This window comes from Strix uralensis, chromosome 10, assembly GCF_047716275.1.
Source record: "Strix uralensis isolate ZFMK-TIS-50842 chromosome 10, bStrUra1, whole genome shotgun sequence".
NCBI lineage: Eukaryota > Metazoa > Chordata > Aves > Strigiformes > Strigidae > Strix > Strix uralensis.
The window spans coordinates 12,112,674-12,135,763 of NC_133981.1; the positions used below are offsets into that span (position 1 = coordinate 12,112,674).

Sequence of the window (23,090 nt, forward strand, 5' to 3'; positions counted from 1 at the left end):
GGGGAACTCCCCCAGCTGAGTGAGTAGGGACTGAGGTTAGGATGGGAAAACATAGGGCAGGGTGCAAGTCAGCAACTCCAGATAACTGGGAAAAGAGATAAGATGGAAAACCGGTAGTGAACGGGAAGCTGAACACACCTGAGAGCTTACACAGACACCTTTAAATCCTTGAATTTCAGGCTCAAATGACTCTTCGGATTGAAGTTGTAGCCTCTCTTAGGGTTGAAGTTGTAGCCTGTTCTCCTCCGAGCTAATTCATCAATCTCTTATTCAAGCAGCCATAGAGGATATGCGAATGTAATCTCAGCAAATAATTCTGATTTATGTACCAATAATTTCCCTGGGTTGGCCATGCCCCACACTCAGCTGTGGGCACAGCACGCAGCCACAGGCCAGCAGTTGCCCTTGCGAGCAGCACTGCACTGCCCCATCTCTGCAGCCGGAGGTTTGCCTCTCTACAGAGGACAGAAAATCAAACATTTGAGTCCCGGGAGGCCCATAAAACACCACAGTGCTTTGGAGTTACACCTTGATCCTTCATGTCAGTTTTACTGAAACATGGAAAAAATTTAGAAACAGGATTCAAAGAGTAGGGGGAATGTTACCTGGCAGCGTTCCCCGTCAGGTCCACGCTCTGCCTTAGGATACGGTGGTACGTGTCACGACGGTGACATTTTTCTTTGTTAGGTTAGCCAAATGGTGGCAGTGATGACCCCCCCCCCCCCGCCCTTTTTAGTGCGCATAACTTTCAATAGCTTCTTTTCCAGGAGCTGTTAACTCTGAAACCTAATGATGAAGAAATTAGCAACACGGGAGCCTACACTGAGGCGAGGAAACAGGACTCCCCCCCAAACCGGCACCGCGGGACCTGCGCTGTCTTCCGCGGGGCGGGGCGGGGGGGCGGGGCGCGGGAGGGCGGGGCCCCGCCCCCCCGCCCCGCCCCGCGCAGATGGTGCCGAACCGACCAATGGGAGCGCAGCCCGTCAGCTGACCGCCGGCGCCTACCCAGGTGCGCGCCGGCGGCGGCACAGAGCGGGCGGCGGGCACCGGCACCGCATCCCCCCCCACCCCCTCCCTTTCCCCCCCCTTTTTCAAGCCGCCTCACTCCGCACCTCGGCGCGGTAGAACCGCGGTAGCAGCAGCAGCGAATGTGCTGCTTCCCGCATAGCGGCCGCCGCGGGCGAGAGCTTCCCGGTTGCCGGTAAGTGCCTCCGCCGGGGGGGGTGGTCCCTGGGGGTCCGGTGCGGTCTTCACGGGGCTGGAAAGAAGGAAAGTTTACGGTAGCAGCCGTGCCACCCTCCCCTCGCTCCGCGGGACAGTCCCAACGCGCAGCGAGGTTTTGGGGGGCGGGCGGCGGTTTCGTACCGCACCGTGGGGTGCGGGGGGGGGAGGGGGGCGGCTTTCGGCTCGCACCTCCGGGCGAGACGCGGTGTTTGCGCGGAGCAGTGGGGGCTGCAGCATCACACATTTCCCCCCCCTTTTCTGTTTCTCTCTGCTCCTCCCCGGTTTAGTTCTACCGTTAATCGCCGCTTTTTTGCGGAGCGCCCGGTGCGGGTACCCGGCCGCGTACCTGCGCGGGGGGGCGCGGAGCCGGTGCCGGCTGCGCGGCGGAGCTGCCAGCGGCCCGAGCCGGGGATTTGCATGCGAATGGGGAGCGATTCCCGGCAGCTGTCTCGCCTCCCCCATTCACCCGGAGGGATTGGAAAAGACAAGGAGGCTTCAGGGTAACAATAGCCCTTCAGAAAGCGGCATAAAGGCGCAGTGTGCGCGGGGCTGCGCGGGGCCGGCGGCTCCGCCACCCTCTGCTGGGGGCCAAACGCCCCTCGGGGGCGGCCCGGCCACTGCCCACCTGTGTCACCGCGGCTCGGGGACATTTAGCACCCGGCGGGGCCGCGGAGCCCCCGCGGAGCCCTCGCGTTCCTTCCTGGGGTTGGTGAGATTTTTTTTTTTTTTTTTTTTTTGAGGGGGGGGAACCCGTTGCTTAAAAGATACGCGGAGGGGGTCCTGCGTAAAAGATACGCAGCCTGGCGCCCTCCCTGCGCGGCCGCGGAGCGGGACAAAGGGCCCCGCGGGGGCTCCCCGCCCCTCCCCCCAAGCCCTGCGCGGCCCGTCGGGGCGGGGGCGCGGCCGGGCCGGCAGGAGCCCTGCAGATGCTGACCCGCTATTTTACAGCTTTCCCCGAGTTATTTAGTGCCGGTTCGGTGCGTTTTTCCCACCAGGCGGTGGAAGGAAAAGTAGCGGAATCCAACTCAAAGTAGAAAATAACGTTGGCCAGAGGCGAGAGATCACGCACTGGGTGATTATATTTTTGTCCTGGAGCTGTGCGACGGTTCCCAAGTAATGAATCTCTTCGCTAAAAACTAGTTTGTGAGCCTTTAAGCCTTTTCCTAACGTACTTAAAGGATCCCTAGAAAACGAACTAGACATTTCTAGACTATAAACCCTTCACGGAGCCGCATGTACGTGTGGTGATCCCAGAGACGCTTTAAGTGCCCGAAGCCACGGAGACTGTTGGTTGAGGGCTCCTACCAAAGTACACCCCAAAGTCTTGCAAGCTGGCATTTAAATGAATTGAAAGGACAGACTCATGGAGAGAAAGGAAGAACCATCACACGAAGCTTCCCAGATGACACACAGTTACGAGTAGGGGTTTGTGATGTTGGGCTCCTGCCCCTGGTGCGCCCCGAGGCCGGGCAAGCTTCCCCCCTGCCCTGCTCTGTCGTGCCATGGCCCCGAAAGATGAAGCCCAGGCTTCATAAGAGCTACAGCTTAACTTGTGCCTTGATAGGTGAAAAGTTACCTGAATAAAATTTTATGTGGTCCCTATAAAATTAAATATCCTAGTAGGCATTTGGGACTTTAACAGACCAGTTACTGTGGTGATTATTGAGTATTTTCTGTTTACCTAGAACAGACATACTGATTATTAAAGGAGTGTTTTTGTATGAAGTTGTAGAGATTATAAAAGGATAAAAACTTTTCAACGTTAACTGTGAAACTGTGGGGGTTTTATTGCCATGAATAATGCCGAGCGCACCCAAACTTACGCTGCGAAAAGAAACTTCTGTTCAGTCTCATTTACCAGGGCTCAGACAACTGTGTAGGCGCGGATCCAGCCTGCAGGCTAGGAAGCCCTGGTTTAAAACCACTCATCTGTGCGTTTGATTCCAACTCGTGGAAGGAGTGCTATCACTTAAATAAGCATTAGGTAAAGTTTTCATCGCGGTATCGTGAACAGACACGAAGTCCCCCTCGGTGTTGGAAGAAGGGCTGGCTGCTGCCGGGATGGGACGCTCGGTGGCGGAGGCGGCAGCCCCCGCGGAGGTAATGCTGCAGCCTTTTGTTATACTCCGATACAGTATCGTGGCACTGCAGAAGCCAGGGAAAACTTTTGCTAATCGGTGTGCTGTATTCCTGCTGCATCCGTCTGTCAGCAGGCTGCTGCTGCTGCCAAGGCAGGCGGCAGCTACCAGCTCTTGATTGTTGGTGTGTGGTTTTTTTTTTTTTTTGTAGGGACACTTAGAGCACCTTGGATGAATCATAACCCCAGTCAAGTATTACTGGTACTGCAGCTTGCATAGTTTAATATTTACTGAAAAGGTAATTTATTTGCATTATCAAGTCTATAGAGGAGTTGTTGTTGTTGCGAGAGATGATATAAACTCCAAGTTCATTTAAGCAATAGTTTTTGATTATTTTTTAAAATTTCTTGTGTGAATTGTTTTGAAGCTTTTATTTCTGTTAATGATATCAACGAGTATAAGAAGGTTTTTTCACTTTGGTACATGGGTTAGAGCTCTATGCCACGTTATTTCTGTCTCTCTTGCAACTGCTGCTTCCCCAGGCGAATGGCTTGGAGCATGCCTGGTCCCAGGTCGGGCTTTTGTGTCAGTCTCGGACTAGGCTCAGGCATCAGAAAAAAACAAAATCAAAGAAAAAAAAAAAAGTTAAGTGACGTTCATAGAAGAGCACTGGTTGTTAATGGCATTTATTTTATTTTTTTTTCAACCAGCAAAGTAGCAAGATGCTGAAGATGTTTACTGAAGAGCCAAACATTTTCAGAAATAAAAATCACTTTCTTTTACTGCACACTTTGTAACTATGGAGGTGACTGTTCTTTGAAGCCCTGATTAATATAAATGAGTTGTAATTTTCTGACCAAGCCATCCTAGTTCACATATATTATTCCATTGGCAGACATGTGGTCTCCACAGCTGTCCCCTCATTTGTGTATGAAATGGAAACACTGGTGGCATTTGTAGGTTACCATAGTTACACGAACAATACACGTGTGAGGCTTCATCCTGCCAAGCTCCAGATTTTTTTCCTGGCAGACATTTTGTAGACAGAGAACTGAAGAAAATCTATGTAAAGTTTTTGGAAGCGCATAAATCCATTTCTCCTCCTATCTGTTTATATAATGCTAATTGAGGGGGAACCTGCATTTCAGCCTCATGACAGCTGATTTTTGCATCTTCTCCCTGTTAGAAGGGCCGTTGTGGGAGATGGCATGATGCTCCCAGGAATCGTAAATTCCAGGCTCCAGTCAGGAGCAGTTAAGTGATTAGCAGGATCAGGCCTTAACTGCTATGGCAAATACAAAACATGTCTGTCTTAAAAAAAACTTGCAGCACAGCAAGGTCTATGCAAAACACAACTTCTGAGTTGAAACAGTTTTTTATGCTGGTCGGCAATGCCTTTTGGTCCCTGGGGGAGCAGAGAGGCAGGCAGGAGCCAGCCCCCACCATGCCTGCTTGTCAGGAGCATCTGCAGAAATCCAAGAAAGTGCACTGAAAAATATCCCCTTACTCAGTTTTGTCTCTACAACTAACATGTACCTACAACAGGAAGAAAGATGGGCAAGAGTTAAAGAAAATCATGGAGCTGGCTCAGAAACAGATTTGTTGGTATGTCATAAAACTAGGAAATAATGGTGTTTCTCTAAGACTCAGAGTGCTTAAATTCTGCAAAGAGAAATCAAAGGACTACTTTGATAAGAAACAGTCTACTGAGGATGTACTTGAGTTAGTTGATGATTTTTCCAGTCTCATTCTTTTCCTGTAGCTGAGTAATTAAGTCCTCCACTAATGGACTTTATAAGGTCAGGAACAGAACATGCCTCCATGCAGGTTCAAGATTAAAGTTCTTCTAAACCACGTTCTCTTATTCACTGCTGCTTAAAGCCCTGCTACTTTATTTGAATTTTGTTTTGCTATTTAGAGGTTGTCTTTCATTTTTCTACATATCGCACTGAAGGCAAACAGTGGGTTGGCCTATTTTGTATTGGCCTAATTTTCCTCCTGTTGAAGACAGCAGAAGTCTTTGGCATCAGTGGGAAGAGAATTAGTCTATGCTCTTAAATTCTACTGCAAAATGTTTTTCTAACTTCACTTCTAATTCATAAGATCTTAATTTGGTGATACAAGCCAGCATCTTCTTGACTTTCCAGCTGGCTGAATTACCAAAAGAATGGGACCCGGAGCACAGTTTCTGAAGATCAAGTGTTTGAGATGGAGTAGATACCTATTGCTTTTTTCTTTTCTTTTTAACTTAAAGAATGACAGGGCAAAGCAATTGTAAGTAATGGTCTTGAAATATTTAACAGGATGCTGTATTGAGAATGCACAGAAGTTATAAAAGTGCCATAGCGAAACAGCTCTTTTCCTTACTTTATTGGGTACTGTGGTCTTGCTACATAAGTCTCTCTCCTAAGGTGTTGCCCTTTAGTCCTCTCTGGTAGCACAGGACAGTATTTTCCTTGGCTGCTTCACAAACTGAAGTGGTCCATTTAACACTGGAGGCAAAGATTACTTACAGGGTTTATTTAGAAATTTTAGAGATTGTCAGCATCTCATTTCCAGGTATTTAATTTAACAAACTCTGGTGATTCCAGCACTTTATGCATCTGTCAGCTTTGATTAGAGCAGGAGTCCCAACTGCTTTTTGAAGCCAAGCCTCCCTCGAGGTAATCTGGCAGAGTTTGTCTCTCGCTGGTTACTCCAGCGGTGGCAAATGCCTCAGTGGGGGCCCACATGGCTGCTCCATCAATGCTTGGTGAGTGCTGGGGAGGTGCAGCCCCTCATCTGCATCCAGTGACGTCCCGGGAGGCAGGGAGGGAACAGGGATGGGTAATGGCGAGCGGCTTGTGTGGACAGGGCTCTTCTTGCATTGGAGGGGAGCAAAACCCCAGGCAGGTGTCAGGGTGTGTGCTGCTCTTCATGCCACGATGCTCCAGGAGCAGGACTAGAGCAGGACCTACCCACCAGCTTGTTTCTCTACCACTGTGGGTGGGAGCCATCGCTGGCTGTCCTGCTGGCAGCTGGAGTCCCAGCCTGGCTGGTGCAGCCCCATTTCCCTGGGGACCACCAGTGGGGAGGTCCCAAAGGGCCCCCAGGCCTGACTGGGCATGTCCCACTTCTGAGACCAGCATGGTCAGCTTGGAGTCACTGGCTCCATCTTAAAAGAGTTGCTTTTATAGACAAGCAGGAGGTCTGAAAGTCAAGTGCAGGACTGAAAAATGGCATAAGTGACACTGGGACAGAGGAGACCTGTGAGGATGTCTGGTGTGTCCATTTGACACTCCTTGTGTGCGTGTTGAGCATTATCTTCCAGAAATACCAAGTTCTGGTTTCATATACACATAATCAATACCGAAGATGTTGTAAGATCAAAACAGGATTCCCCTGTGTTCCATAAATTCCTTTCAAAACTGGAGAAAGCCCACCACTGACAATGCAGTTGACCCAGATCTCCATCTCTAACTGCCATCTTTGTCCCCTTCATTGGAGAATTTCACTAGAGGTCACCAGGCCTTATTTTACCAGAGTCAGGTTTTAAAGCCTTATTTTATCAGAGTCAGTCAAGGGTTTGGAGAAGACTAGGTGCTGCTTCAGTTCATGGGAAATGTTCCCTGGGTTTCTCTTCCATACTGGAGTTTGATATATCATATACTCCTCAATGCTTATTTTTATTTGACTTATAACTACTTTTGTACAGTCAATATGACTTGAGTCATCAAGCAAAATGCAGTCTTTGGAGTTTGGCTTTATGTAAAAATTGGATTCACACTAAGCTCCTCGCTAACCCCCAACTGCAGCAGCATGACGAGCCATGCGCAGGGTACCTCTGCTTCCAGGATGGGCGGTGCAATGCCAGCTCAGCTCCCTGGGCACTCACAACTCTCATGTTTGCATGTGGGCCAAAAGACTTGGGCCACTTGGACCAAGCCCAGGTTTTCTGTAGTTTTCAGGAGTTGGTCAGCAAGATGGTGAATAATCAGACCAAGTAACTTCTACAAAACACATAAAAGTTACTCGGAGAGAATTATTGAGCATTTTACTTTTTTTTATAAAGTATCAATCAAAGCTTGGATTGCCTTTTTGTAATTTGAAAGTGTTTATCATTGATATAATGAATCCTACATTTTGTGTTATTTCATGCATCATATGATTTATTTGATTAAACAAGTCCAAAAATACCTAGTAAATGCATACCTTGCTACTGTGCTGCATATAATTACCAGGATGCAGATGAGCTACTGATTGGCCTTGCTAAATTTCTAAATTACAAATGATCCATCACTCTAGCAGAAGTAGAGTAAATATTGATAGTTACAGAGATCCACCATTCATAATAGGCATCTCAGTGACTTGTAAATGCATTGCAAAAATAACTTATTTTACTCATAGATGAACAGTCAGTTAAGTGAACCAGTTGCAAAAGTACGGTTTTAAATAGCTGCTTGAAAACAGGTCTTTAAAATGGCTTCATCATAGTATAAGGCACCGAATAAAACCAGGTAAGTGTTCTTCATAAATTCATTGGCAAATATGTTTTATCTTTCTGCCCCCTTTAAGTAAAACAAGTCTAGTATATACAAATTAAGGATTACTGTGCCTGAATGAATCACCTTAATTAGGTAAAGACCTTATCTATAAAGCATCAATAACTTAAAATTTTGAGGGAAATAACTTCTCCTGTGTTTTCTGCAATAGGCAGCAATTTTAGTACCTCTGTATTTTGCAAGCACTTATGAAAAACCCATCTGTGGAAAAAGTGCTGACTTTGCCATGACAAGACTGAGGACTAAAGCTAAAGGAACAATTTATAGGTCTATTCTTAAAAATACAAATACATTAAATACGAGGTATTTTTTCTCTCTTTCTCTCTCCATCTCATGAACTTCTCAAAGCAAGATTGTGATCTGTTTTCTGCATGAAACAAAGTTAGTCTCAAAATTTAAGTCATACTTGAGATAGAGAACTAGCTAAATACAGGCTATTAATATTTTCACCATTCTCAGCTGAATGAATCTTCCATTCCTGATGACACAGAGAAGCTCACCTGCTCTATGTTCCAAGTAATACTACTTAAACAATTTAGGAATGAAATAATGATGGGAAACATACTCTATAAACCATGTATTTTCTAAGTACAGTGTAATGGTACGTTGGGTTTTCAGTTGTGAATGGAAGAAGGAAGTCTTCAGAAAAACAAAGAAATTTCACATAGAAGCCCATTTAAAAGTACGGAAAGACTTGAGAAAAGGTGTAGAGGAGGGTCCTGTAATACAGCTATCTAACTGGAGAGAAAATCACTGTTTTCTTAGATCAGAGTAAAGCCTTAGTTCAAAGTAGTACCAAAACCAATCTGTGGCCACTTAATGGAATTACTTCTATCCCAACTTGACTTGGTTGAGTTCCAAATCTTTGTCTTGGTGCTAACAGCCTTCATATTAGATCTCAGCACCTGCCATGATAAATCCATTTATTTTGTTACTGGTATGTTCAGAGTCTTGAGTGAACAGTAAGGTGTCTCCATATCAGTCAATTCAATATATGGTTTTATTAAATATGTAAATGTAGTTCAGAAACAGAGAATCTGATCTTGCAAGCATATAACTCCAAGGAAAAAAAATCAGTAAAAGTCTGTCTTATTCTAAGGGCTGAAACCTGTGTAAGCATGTATAAACTGCATATAGATGTAGGCTAACAGTAAAATACAGTTTAATACTTAATCACTAATAATTGAAAACTAAACACATAGTACAGCCACAGGAAACAGAATTATCACAGTAGAGTGTAACAAGGCCCAGAAGAACTCTCTTTTTTTCTTGCTTGAAGATAAAACAATTGAGGCTGGCTTATTACATATACATATGCACACATGTGTACATATAATTTTTTATAGCAGCAAGTCCGATGCATTTCCTACAGGCAGTGCTATTATGTTGATTTTTCTAAACGCATACTGAGATCCTGACTCATTTCAGTTTTTATTTATTGGATACCATTTCTAGCACAGGATTTTTTGGCATCCTTTATGGTAGTAACAACTACTTACACACCGGGGTCTTTCCCAACTGTGGGGGATCCTGACTGACTCATAAAACTGGAGTTTGATCTAGAACTGCGTAGGAAGCAAAATAATCATACTGCCAGAAAGCCAGTCAGCAAAAAGAAGAGGAGGATATTCTGTTGCTTCATGAAAATCCTGTGGCGTTCTGGCATCCATATTTCTTGTGGTTAAAAATATTTCTCATGTGATTCTTATTTCATTATTATTAACACTTTGCTTCCACTAGCCAAGCTGCCTTGGTTGTCAGAGTAGTCAAAAACCAAAAAGGAAGTTCTACTCCAAAATCCAACCCAATCTCTTAATGCCCTTGTTCTTCTTTTAGAGCTATTTTTCTCTTTTTTTTTTTTAATTTTTATTTGAACTTTACTGATAGATAGTGAGAAGCAGAGATTATCTGAGTTGTTCTAGTATGAAATCCTTGTGAGGTAGGTGCCCCCATGGGTAATAAGATGTTCAGATCCTTCCACGTGGTTCTGAGATCCCAAGTATGCCAAGACTGAAGTCCACTTCTGTTCTTTAAATATGATTAGAAGATGCAGCAGTATTTCTCTAGTCTTGGTCCTATTTCATTCTTCAGCCAGCAGATACACTAAATGCAAAAAATACTTGGAACAGGTCTTCCAAAATTAGTTATGCTCTGTAAATTTTAGACACTGTACAAGCTAAAACCAATTAAGTTTAAATTCTCCCTTGCATCTAAAGTGTACAGAAGGCTGTGAATGCATTACAGCATGTACAGGTGGAAATTAAAGGATTTCCCTGGTGGTTTGTCCTCCACCAACTGCAGGCAGCTGTCCTGCATTTCGGTGCAGAAGCGAAGAGCTGCAAGGAAGGTCTTTTAACCTGAAAGTGGAAGTTATTTGGTGGCTTTCAGAAAAGCTGATCTAGTCAAATAATTTTATCTGGCAATTATGTGGAATGAGGATAATAATCACAGACATGATTCTTCTCCATTGAATGAAATAAAAGCTTTACTACTGCCTTCATAGTGAACAGGGGCAGACCCTGTATAGCAGGATGTGAGAACAAGAGTCATGGGCAATAAAAGAACTGCCCATATTGTTCCAAGATTAATCTATTTTATGAAAATAAACATAGTAAGAAAGTAAATAAATTGGGTTTCTAATATAAGAATATTACTACTGTACAAACATATCTTGCCTTTTAGATTTTCATAGAAGCATTGAATTACAGAATGGTTGGGGTTGGAAGGGACCTTAAAGACTTTCTAGTTCCCACCCCCCGCCATGTTCCACTAACTCTTCTCCAGGCTGAACACCCCCAACTCTCTCAGCCTGTCCTCACAGGGGAGGTGCTCCAGCCCCCCCATCATCTTCATGGCCTCTTCTGGTCCCACTCGAGCAGGTCCGTGTCCTTCTGATGTTGGTGCCCCCAGAGCTGGATACAGCACTGCAGGGGGGGTCTCATGAGAGTGGAGTAGAGGGGGAGAATCCCCTCCCTCGACCTGCTGGCCACACTTCTCTTGATGCAGCCCAGGACACGGTTGGCTTTCTGGGCTGTGAGCACGTTGCTGGCTCACAGTCAGTTTTCCATCCACTAACACCCCCAAGTTCTCTGCAGGGCTGCTCTCAATCCACTCCTCGCCCAGCCTGGATTTGTGCTTGGGATTGCCCTGACCCATGGGCAGGACCTTCTCAAGGCTTTAAATGGTTTTATGAGATTTTTTTCTTTCCTAAAGAAAAGACAGACTATATAATTTGACCACCTACTGTTTGGAAAGCAGTTATTATTCCTGATGTTTCTAATATGACTTGTTAATGGTAATTTTCAAAAGAGATTTTCAAACAGATGACAGAAGCTGGGTTGCAATTCCATGGTCGATTTGATGGGCCATCAATATACAGTAGCTGTACTCTGCATGGTATCTAGCCCCTTGTACTCAAGATCAGTGGATGAATGAAAATACTTTTTCTCTCTCCTTCAAATTTATTTCAATATTTTAATGAAAAACATTGTATCAGATGCAAGTCTTAAGAATAAACCCCAATAAATTAGAAATTGCAGCGATTTAGTATGCTCTTTCTGCAGTGCAGGCATTATGAATAGGATGCTCTTTGCATTTCTTCTGTGGAGATAAGACTAGTATTTTTCAAAGGAACACAGATAAAGCATGCTAACGTTGTCTTGAAATACAGCAAATTGCATTCTCACCACAGCTTTCCCTAAAATTAAAGACTGACTTTATTTTGATGGAATGTGTGTACAGACAAGAAGAAGTAGACATCATTTGCAGGGAAGAAAACCCCAAACCTTAAATATTATAAATCCCTGAGGATGTGTTTTGAAGCTTTATACCATTATTACATGTCCTATAAGGCCCTTGCTTTTGTCTTTGCTTTTAATAACAAGCTCCCATTTTCAGATTTTGGTATGCTCCTTCAACTGACTTGCATCATTTTCAGCTTGACTTTTCTGTATTTTACATAATTCAGGCTTGTAAATAGCTTATTTCCTGATGACATTGGAGACTTTAAAAACCTCCATATAAAAGGCTTAGTATCAGGCATGATTCCTCAATATTTTTCTAAATAGATAGGATTGCACTTGTAAATTTGATTCCTGGGGAAGGAGCCCATTCTGTAGGTTAGCTGTAAATATCCTGGTTATTAAACCCAAAGTCCAAGTCCAGCTTCTTCCTCTAGGATGTACAAGGTCACTGATGCTCTTGACTGGAGTAAGCCCTGATTTTCACTAACACAATGTTTTAGACCAGGTTTTGTGTTGTGCTTGCTTCTGTGATTTAGCGGGTGCACGTACATATTCCTGTGGCAGTACTTAGATGCCTCTCTCTCCTAAAGCGCTGTCAAAGGTTATTGTTCACCTGTGGTGTGGCACCAATAGCTCAGTTTTCTCTATAGAAAATGGGTGGATATAGAACTGCAAAGGCCCTACTGAAGCTCAAAGCAAGGCAACTTCTTACCTCCATCATACACACAATACCCTTTTCTTAAACTTGTCAAATTGTCTTAACCTGACTGTAATGAATGCAACCTGAGCGCATTCTGGGCCAGTTCATCCCCAGGCTTGCTTCTAGCATAAGTAGCTCTTCGGGCCTGATCTTTGCCAGACCAACCAAGCCGAGCTCTCTGTGTCCCCTGTCTAAACAGGCTCTTCCTTCCAGTCCATACTCCATAGTCAGAGTAACACTTTGTAGTGATCCCGGTCTGAATTTGGTTTTCTTGATCCCTGTGTTCTAGCTGAAGTTTCACCAGTTCTTATGTCTTGGCACTAATACTCGGTCACTGCAGTGCGCTCCCAATCCCTGGGCACGGGCGCTGGGCTGTCTAACGTGCACTTTCCTAATGACCCACCTGAATCCAGGATGCAGCAGCCCAGACAAGTCTTCCCGAACTGACTGATGATGGAGGGTGTTTATATGGCAGTAGTTTCACAAACAAGGATGATGGGGAAACAAGAAAGCTGCATGAGTCATTAGCAGAACATTAGCACAACAGACAATTTTCCGAAAGACTAGCTACATTACTTAGGCTCAGTATATGAAAATGTTTCTGTGGAGAGATGGGTAGGTACTGTGGATCAGTATGTGCTTCTGGCTCACAGCAAGTGCAAAATAAATTGCTTGTCTTAGCCCGAGGTAATTTTCTTCATGTATCTGATCCCTCAAACTTTCACCTAGGCGCATTTAGTACATATGGCTGCCAACCAAAATCTGTGCTGATGCTACTTGCAATATAAAAGAAAATCCACAAGAATGAACTACTTAACTGTGGAGAGAGAAGATTTTCTGTGGTAGTATTGCTGTTTCAAAACAGACATCCAAACAACCATGTACAAACTATATTGTTTCTTTTTTCAGCAATTTTTAATAGTGACCATTAATACAGCTGTCAAGGAAGTGACAACATTTTGTCTTCCTCTTACCAAGAAGAAGTGTTTAGTATCTATTTTTTTCTAGTTGGCAAGTTAACTATGAACACTTTTAATGAACAGTTTATTTCACGATTGTCCCTCCATATTCTCCTCTACTGCATTGTGGACTTAAACACACTTTTTCTTCGGATTGCCTGAACAACTAGATAAACCCTTGACAGCCATCAGCAAGGCCACAGCTGCCAGCACACACCTCTTTCTCCAGGGAAGCTGAAATAAGTGAAGGATCTTCTGCTCCATAACCAAATAGCCACCATTACGATTTCTTGGGCCAAACAAACTCTCAGTATTAAACAGTTTTCACAACCTAGCTAGAAAGGGAAGCCTTATACAAACCTCCCCAGTGCATTTCCAGATGGGAGACACAGGAATGATGGTTATGTTTTCTACCCACAAGAAACATGAACAAGTTAATATCCCAGAGAGCCATTGTGGGTTTGCTTGCTGACAGACATGTGGTTTCTTAATGCACTGGGTATCGAGAGGTGCTATGGAAAATGCATTTATTTAGCCCTTAGTAAAATAATTCCCTCCATATCTCTCGCATAAAATTAACCATTATTTCTATTGATATCAAATTAATAGCTGTTATGACTGTTGTAGTGGTTCGGTACACTAGAAAATATGAATTTAATAAATGAGAGGCCAGGCAGAGAATGTGAAAAGCTATCCTTTACAAGCTCAGTATCTCCCAAAAGAAGGTATAATACCCTCTTACTGTTTAGGGGAAGTTTCCTTACCCAGTATTTTTAAAAGACATTTTTAACACAGAATTAAAAGAAGTGCCATCAATCATATGATCCATATTAAAAACCATTTTCAGAAAAAAAAGATTTTGTGATATGACTCTGTCCTAACAGAGGTTTTGAGGACTCATATTCTCCCTTAATCCAGAAAGTCTGGAGCCACTGCTCTGCCCCTGTTCTGGATCTGGGGTTTCTTTAAGAAACATTCCCCGACCTTCAAAAGCCACAATCTTTTGAAGTGATCCTCTGACTTGTCTTTCGCTTGGACTGCACTTGGCTACCAGGGACATACTGTATTAGTTTTATATTTAAAAAAAATAACAATACAGAAAGGATCTCACTGGGCAAAATGCCGAGTTGCCTAGCAGGAAAGGGGCCCACACTAACACTCAAATTTTTTTCAATTCAGTCTCACTGATTCCAGTGAGAGCTGGGAACTTTCCCATGAGCCATCCCCAGTTTATCCATGTGAGTTTGGTGATTATTCTGGAACATACTGTTACAGATTTTGTTTCCAAAACCTGGTTGTCCTCCAGCTTATACACAAAAAAAAAAAAAAAAAAAAAAAAAAAAATTCCTATGTACGTATCTTGTCTAGTTTTTATTTAGAAAGATGTGATTATAATTCTAGATAGGACTTCAGAACTGGAGAAGAGTCTAACATTCGAGAAACATAGTCTTCCAGCAATAAATTTGGTGTTATTTTATTCCTTTGGACACTAAATGTCACAGAGGTGTCTGGGACCGGTCCTGCCAATACTGTGAAGATTAGAAAGCTGAGACATCCAGGGGCAAAGGGACGGCTGTCGGTGACCGTTCAGAGCCAGCAGCTTCTTACAAACACAAGAAACATCTCACAAACATAAACAGCAGAACAGAAGCAGCAGTAGCTCTTTAGTGATACGAAAAGCTGCAGTGCACTTCCGCACTGGTAACGGCTGCCTCTTTATTTTTTATCAGAGCAATAGATGGCATTTTATAGCATAAGCAGCAGCTAAAGCGGAAGTCCATGGCTTGGCTTTTCCCTCATGCTGTGGCCTCTGGGCTGCCCTTCACATAAACACAGCACTAAAGTGGACTGGGGCCTGTGGAGCCGATCAGAATTTACTTTTTGATTACACTGGATTTTCATTTATAGCTTCATCCAAGCTGTCCTGGGCTGGGGGAGATTGGAGACAGTAATGTGCAGGTCATTTCTAAAGAACATTTTCCAGTTAAAGAAAATTAAATCCATTTGCAGTAGAAAATAGCTAGAGAAGAGAAAGTGTCACTAGTAACTTGTAAAATCGTATGTCTACAGTGATCATAAACCCAGAACTCAATAAAACCAGAAATGCCTTCTTACCAAGGATGAAATAAATGTAATGTGCAAGTAAGAGGATATAAATATTCAACAAAGGAAGGATCGAATTCGAATTTTTTTCAAAATCTAGATGTGCTCCAACATATTTTAAAAGAAGCTTTGAAGTCTTTTTTGGGCAGTTTCATTTTTAAAGTATTACATGATTCATATAACTACATCAGAGCTAAATGAGTACTAAAACATCATTAGGGCCCACAGCTTTATAAGGCACGGACTTCTTCGTCTTCATTTACTTAGGAAAAAGTTACAGGAGAGACTCTGAAGGCCTGAACGTTTGGAGCAATACTGCCTCTTGTAGCGCCATCTGGTTTGGTGCAGGCTGTTGCCCCAGACGTGCCGCTCCCTTTCGTGCCTCACTGAGCCGAGGCTGCAAAGCTGAACCAGAGACCTCTCCCTGCGCGAGGGAGCAGCCCCGTGTAATGGCAGCTCAAAGAACCTCCAGGACCTGTCTGAAATGGTTACCGGATTAAATCACTGCCTGCATTATTACCTGGCAAATACCGTAATTTGAAAAATCTGGAATTAAATCAATTAAACTTTGGATGTCATCAATATTCCTAGAACTGTCTAGTTTGGGTCAGCTACAAATGGGTTGTTATTGAGAGAAGCATCCATTAAAGTCAGCATAACTCAGTTTATGCCAGCCTCCTCATCACTCTATGTTAATATATTTCTTACTATTACGGTGCCGTTAAGATTTATTTTTGTTAATGCAGTTAATGTCTTATTCAATTCTTCCATCAGTTGAAAGTTATTTGAGAAGGAATGTTTGCTCTACATCTGGCTTTTCCCCCTTCAGCACAGTCTTCTCATCTCTCATTCAAGTCTCAGCTACCAGAGAGAAAAATCTAACTCAACAGGCTCAAATGCTTTCTGGCTAACATTCCTGTTTCCCTTCCTCCAGAATACAACCACAAAGCAAATAACAGCATGCCAAAATAAAAATGCTATTTGGTGTGTTCTACTTATAGCATTATATCAAAATCTGAAATAAAATACTGTCATTTCATTATTTAATATGTTGACAAGATTTTGAAGTAAAAGTGTTATATAAATGGCATTTCTGTCACCACCATCTAGATTACTATTTTAGAACTATTTTTAAAAGCTGTATTTAGTTTTATTATTTCATATGGTAATATCTTTTGTGGGCTTTGACTAGGTTGAGGCTTTACTATGTTCTAATGGAAAAAGATGCTATTTCCTGTTTTCTCCTATTACATTTTATCATTGTTATGTGCTCTGTCGCAGATATAGTGCAACTTGATTATTTTAGTTATATTTAGTAAAAAGACAAAACGTTTGTCTGAGAAGTCTCAACTGCAATCATTAGAGCATGACATTTAACAGTGTCGCCTTGAATTTCAAGAGGTCTGCTCTTTAAATCCTTAACTCAGATTTGTCACATGCCTTGCTCGTGTACGCTTTGTATTTAATTCAAAGCTTGTTGAACACATGCTCTAACCTGTTTAACCTTCACTGTGAAATACTGTAAAGGTGTACTTTACCTGCTAGTATCAATGTGCATAACAAGCCCAGAGAAACACAGCTAGGCATGTGAAATCACCACAAGCTGGAGAAAATCAGTTCATGCAGCATCACCAAAGCACACACTTCTGAACTTGAAGACTGGCTGTTGTATGTAACAGCACAGGCCCCAAATTGTACATTTTTACACATACAGAAACTCTCAAAACTGTATCCATGCTTTTTCCAGCAGCAGTAATAGATAGGTTTGCAGATAACAGTTTCCCACAGCTTACTTTTTCAATAAAGTGAGAATGAGGAAGATTTTGCTGAGAGCTTAGATTTTCCTTGAATATGTGTTTAAAGACCCATGACACAACAGATTTTTCTGAAGTACACTGGACACTGTCAGGTTAATTAAAACATACTCTTGCATGAATAACTTCAGGCTAAAAAGATACAAATTGTGTTGTTTTCACAGTAATTTGGAATTGTGATAAACACTTCACATATGATGCACAATGCAGTACAGACAGCTAAAATAAGGACAGTACGTTCGCTTAATCAAATTTACTGTAATTGTTTGGTGCTTAGCTGGATTAAATCTAAGCTGTTATCTGGAACCAATTTGATTAACTCGGATGAATTTGGGCAGAGTTCATATGCGTTTAGCTTGAAACTTATAAACCAACATCTTCCTGAGCCTCAGTTCCACACACCTGAAATCCAAGCCCGGGGGACAGCTCTGGCACCCTGACTCCCATCGGGATTATGCTCTGAACACTCCATGGAGACCCAGCTGCACTCGCAAGCATACCCTTCATCTTTAGCATTTCTCAAGCCATTCAAACAAATATTGCAGAGTAAAATTGAAAGGTTTCTGAAGTTTTATTTTCAGATTATTCCATACACTGTTACAGCTACTCACTTGGGAACTATCCGAGAATCTTCTCAGGTAGAAGAGAGTTCCAAACCCTACATAACTTAACTATACCAGACCAGGATTTTTATAAGAGAGATGAATGTTCAAATAATGATTGTTTTCAGATATTTTTCTTTAAAGGATGGAGAAATTAAATAATATATGAACTGTACATGAGCATAACATATACCCTAATCTGTTTTCAGGAACATCTTCAGACACTGATTTGCAGAAGATTCTGGAACACAGAGAAGCAGCCAAGAGTCTTCAGACCATTTCTTGTCTTCTCTAAACTCAGAAAATCATCTTTCACCTTCTGGATGTCCAAGCCTTTCACCTTAAACTTTAAGCTTTACATTTCCTGCCTGATAAAAAATTACCTTCTCAATCTGTTGTCATTTTGAGGGGCTGGGGCGCTGAACTCACTAGCTGGCCAGCATGGCAAAGGTCAGAGTTGTTTTAACTGTTTGCCAGTTGGTGCTAGAATTGTTAATGAATTCATTAACTGAGTCTTCCATACAGAGTAACGAATGTCCACAGCTTTGTGTATGTGAAATCAGGCCATGGTTTACACCACAGTCAACGTACAGGGAAGCCACAACAGTTGACTGCAATGACCTTCGATTAACAAAAATCCCCAGCAACCTTTCCAGTGACACTCAAGTCCTTCTGTTACAAAGCAACAACATTGCAAAGACCACAGATGAACTCCAACAGCTGTTTAATTTAACAGAATTGGATTTTTCACAAAATAACTTCACAAGTATCAAAGATGTGGGGCTCTCAAATCTCACTCAACTTACTACTTTGCACCTGGAGGAAAACCAGATAACGGAGATGACTGACTACTGCTTGCAAGACCTTTGCAATCTTCAGGAGCTATATATAAATCACAACCAGATCAGCAGCATTTCTGCAAACGCATTCTCTGGCCTGAAGAACCTTCTGAGATTACATCTCAACTCCAACAAATTAAAGGTTATTGACAGCCGTTGGTTTGATTCTACTCCTAACTTAGAGATCCTCATGATTGGAGAAAATCCAGTGATTGGAATACTAGATATGAATTTCAAACCGCTCTCAAATTTAAGGAGTCTAGTTTTGGCAGGTATGTATCTCACAGACATTCCTGGCAATGCCTTGGTAGGCTTGGATAGTCTTGAAAGTCTTTCCTTCTATGACAACAAATTGGTAAAAGTTCCTCAGCTTGCACTTGAGAAAGTTCCAAATTTAAAATTCCTGGATCTCAACAAAAATCCGATTCATAAAATTCAAGAAGGTGATTTTAAAAACATGCTCAGATTGAAAGAGCTTGGAATCAATAATATGGGAGAACTCGTTTCTGTTGATAGGTATGCGCTGGACAACCTGCCTGAACTTACAAAGCTCGAAGCCACCAACAACCCAAAGCTGTCTTACATACATCGTTTGGCATTTCGCAATGTTCCTGCCCTGGAGAGCTTGATGCTCAACAACAATGCCTTGAATGCAGTCTACCAAAAGACAGTGGAATCCCTTCCAAACCTGCGTGAGATCAGTATCCACAGTAACCCACTCAGGTGCGACTGTGTCATTCACTGGATCAACTCAAACAAAACCAATATCCGTTTCATGGAACCTCTCTCCATGTTTTGCGCTATGCCTCCAGAATACAGAGGACAGCAGGTGAAGGAAGTGTTAATACAGGATTCAAATGAACAATGTCTTCCAATGATCTCTCATGAGACCTTTCCAAATCACTTAAACTTGGACATTGGCATGACAGTGTTTTTAGATTGTCGGGCCATGGCAGAACCTGAGCCAGAAATTTACTGGGTTACTCCTCTCGGCAATAAAGTAACTGTCGAAAGTCTCTCTGACAAATACAAGCTGAGTAGTGAAGGCACCTTGGAAATCTCTAACATCCAGGTTGAAGACTCTGGGAGATACACCTGCGTTGCTCAAAACATCGAAGGGGCTGACACGAGGGTCGCTACTATCCGGGTGAACGGAACCCTTTTGGATGGTACCCAGGTTCTGAAAATCTACGTTAAGCAAGCTGAATCACATTCAATCTTAGTTTCCTGGAAAGTTAATTCCAATGTCATGACTTCCAATTTAAAATGGTCGTCGGCCACTATGAAGATTGACAACCCTCACATTACGTACACTGCTAGGGTCCCGGTTGATGTACATGAATATAACCTCACGCATTTACAACCATCCACAGATTATGAAGTGTGTCTAACGGTGTCAAGTATCCATCAGCAAACACAGAAGTCCTGTGTTAACGTTACAACAAAAAATGCAGCTTTTGCACTAGATATTTCAGACCAAGAAACCAGCACTGCCCTCGCAGCAGTAATGGGATCCATGTTTGCTGTCATTAGCCTCGCCTCCATTTCTGTTTATATTGCAAAAAGATTTAAGAGAAAGAACTACCACCACTCCTTGAAAAAATATATGCAAAAGACCTCTTCAATCCCACTGAATGAGCTCTACCCACCACTTATTAATCTCTGGGAAGGTGACAGTGAAAAAGACAAGGATGGTTCTGCAGAGACCAAGCCAACCCAAGTCGACACATCCAGAAGCTATTACATGTGGTAACTCAGAGGATATTTTGCTTCTGGTAGTAAGGAGCACAAAGACTTTTTTGCTTTATTCTGCAAAAACGAGAAGTTGAAGACTTTTGTATTTTTGACTTTGCTAGTTTGTGGCAGAGCGGTGAGGACAGGTGGATATTTCAGAATTTTTTAGTATAGCGTATCGCAATTGTTTGACACAAATGGCAGCTTCACCTAGCTTCCAATTCTTTTTTTTTTTTTTTTTTTTTTTTCCTTTTTTTAGTTATTGTGCTAAACTTAATGCTGTTCTAACTACAGTGCTGAATAAAATTAATGAGAGGCTGGGGTTACCCTGTGATTCAAAAGTAGCACAACCCCATTCTTCTGAAGCCATCAGTAGAGTACAGTATCTTGCAAAGCTAACATACAGTTTTGAAACTGCATTGAACTGGGTTTGTAACACTGGTCTAAGGACTCATACACGGAGAAAAGGAGACCTTGAATGATGTTAGTTGACTGTACTGTAACGTTGTATCAACTGATCTGAATGTTTTTGACTTTGAACAATGAGTTTTCTTTTTTTCTTTTTATTTTTGTAGTAGTTGAAAAGACTTAGGTAAAGCTAACAGGCAATAGAAATATGTACATCCAATTTTTTAATGTAACAGACTAAATGTTAATTGTTCTCTTATTCTTTTTATTATATTTAGTAGACACTTTTGAAGAATACTAGAGTTTTGTTGTGTTTAAACCACCAACACATGGTGTTTAATGAAGGCAAAGCTATAATAAATTTAGTTTTGTTCTGATTTTTTATTTTAGAAGTCACAATAATGTATTGGGTTTAGATGTCACTAGTTTGACTGGTGATCATGTTTTGACATAAAATATATCCAAAATGTTATATAAAAATATTGTGTTTTTTTTCTTGATGGATTTACGTTTCAACAAAGTTCCACTTTTTTTGGTATGCATTTATTTTAATAGTGTTTTTTCTGCACTAGATGCAAAATATTGAAAATAATTTAATCAGAAAAATGTATCGTTATGGCTTTTGGACTGTAAGTCACATGCAGAATCAAAACTGTTTGGCATAAGGTACACAGCAAAAATAATTCACAGAGTGTATAACAAAACATCTTCCTTTTTGTATACTTTTCTGTTTGTATTCTGAGCTAAGATATAAATGAAGCTGACATTTAGCTGTCATTACAATCAGTTAGGACAAAAACAACTCGGTGCTACCAAACTGAAATAAAACAGTTGAATCCTGGCATATACTGGGGAAAAAAAAAAAAAAAAAAAGTGAATTGGATTAATGTTCCTTCTAAAGCAGAAATTAAGATAGCTAAAAATAACTAGAGAGTAATGTTTGGGTCCAATACTGAACTGTATTCTTTACAATTAACCAGTACTCTAAGGATTTTACTGAATTAATATGGTAAAAGTGCAAACTCTCAGAAAGCAGTGGTGTTTCTATGTGTGCACTGGGTATAATATAAATGCATAATTTACAGTCAAACCTACAGAAGCTTTGTACCTTGTCTTTTCTGAATCCATGGAAGTTCTCTGCAGGGACTGCACACGAGTCACAAGCAGGGTGGGTTTCTGGTGAGGTACACGGTTACACTTACACTAGATACCTAATCAGCAAGCACAGGATTTTCTACACTTTATGACCACTATCAATGTGCAACTTTTAAAATGTTTTTGCATACCAAATACATTCTTGGTAAGTAAAAGTTAATTATTGAAATAATGGATGTGCCTGTGTTTTGGGGTTGTTTGAAGTTTTTTAACTCGGTAGCGTCTCAAATATATCGAAGACCACTCCCCAGATTTACAGATACCTTCTTTTTGCCCTTCAGCCAGCTGTCTAAAAGTGGAAAAGTTATCAGCATAGTTTCACTAATAAGCTGCTTTGGTGCAAAAACTTCAGTACGTCTCTTAGATGCCTGCCTTGTTGATCTTGCATTTCAACATAAAGCTGAGTGAAGCAATTAATTATGCATTTAAATCAAGTACTTATGCTGCTGTACACAATCTTTTATATGTTCATGAAATCTCATACATTTTTAATCATGTGACAATTAGATGTTGGGATTAGGCAAGTGTCTTTTGATCATGGAGAAGTAACATGGTGGAAGCATTTATTTGTCACCTTCTCCTGTATTTGTTTCTGATGTTAATGGAAAATTTCCTCTTGCCTTCTTCTCCAGAAGAACTTCAGAGCAATAATTATCATCTTGTCTATATGCTATTCTAACCTTAAAACCGCCTCTATTATTATAGCAGGCGTGGTGTATTAAAACTGAGATCTCTTTTGCTGTGAAGATTCACTCTATTTTTTCCAGAGGAAAGGACACTGAGGACAAGGCTGACAGCAAAATTATGGCTTCCAACTTGCATGACATCATAAAATCGTCTTTAGAAAATAATTAATTGAACAGGTGTCAGATGGTGCAGCGTGAGCCCCCTTCATCATCTCCTCAGCTTCCTGCAGCACTTGTAGAGCTATAGCATAAATACTCAGTAACAAAGATCCCGTGAAGCCCACGGTGCTCTACCTGAGCCTCCCATCAGACCTGTGGAAAAACGCATCACTTTGGGTCCAAGGTGCTGGTTCATTGTTCGCTGTGAGCTAACCTAAGCATGGGGCTGCCCTCCAGAACAGCGATCCTGCTCTTCCTCCACCCTGTCCCCATCTCCCATCCTCAATTACACACAACTCTGAGATCTGTTTGCCTTCTGAACATGCTCATACCGACCAGTGTCTG

General features: G+C 42.0%; 1 protein-coding gene across 2 annotated transcripts; it reads left to right on the forward strand.

Annotated features, from left to right (window-relative positions):
• The first annotated feature begins 1,074 nt into the window (after positions 1-1,074).
• Positions 1,075-22,072, forward strand: LRRN1 (leucine rich repeat neuronal 1). Of its 2 annotated transcripts, none has more exons than XM_074879200.1 (2): positions 1,075-1,201; positions 17,974-22,072. In XM_074879200.1, the coding sequence occupies exon 2, from the start codon at positions 18,206-18,208 to the stop codon at positions 20,354-20,356; it is 2,151 nt and encodes a 716-aa protein (XP_074735301.1). In that variant the 5' UTR covers positions 1,075-1,201; positions 17,974-18,205; the 3' UTR covers positions 20,357-22,072. The 2 variants fall into 2 exon arrangements, with proteins under 2 accessions (XP_074735301.1, XP_074735302.1); XM_074879201.1 differs by lacking the exon at positions 1,075-1,201 and adding an exon at positions 3,557-3,600.
• The last annotated feature ends 1,018 nt before the right edge of the window (positions 22,073-23,090 follow it).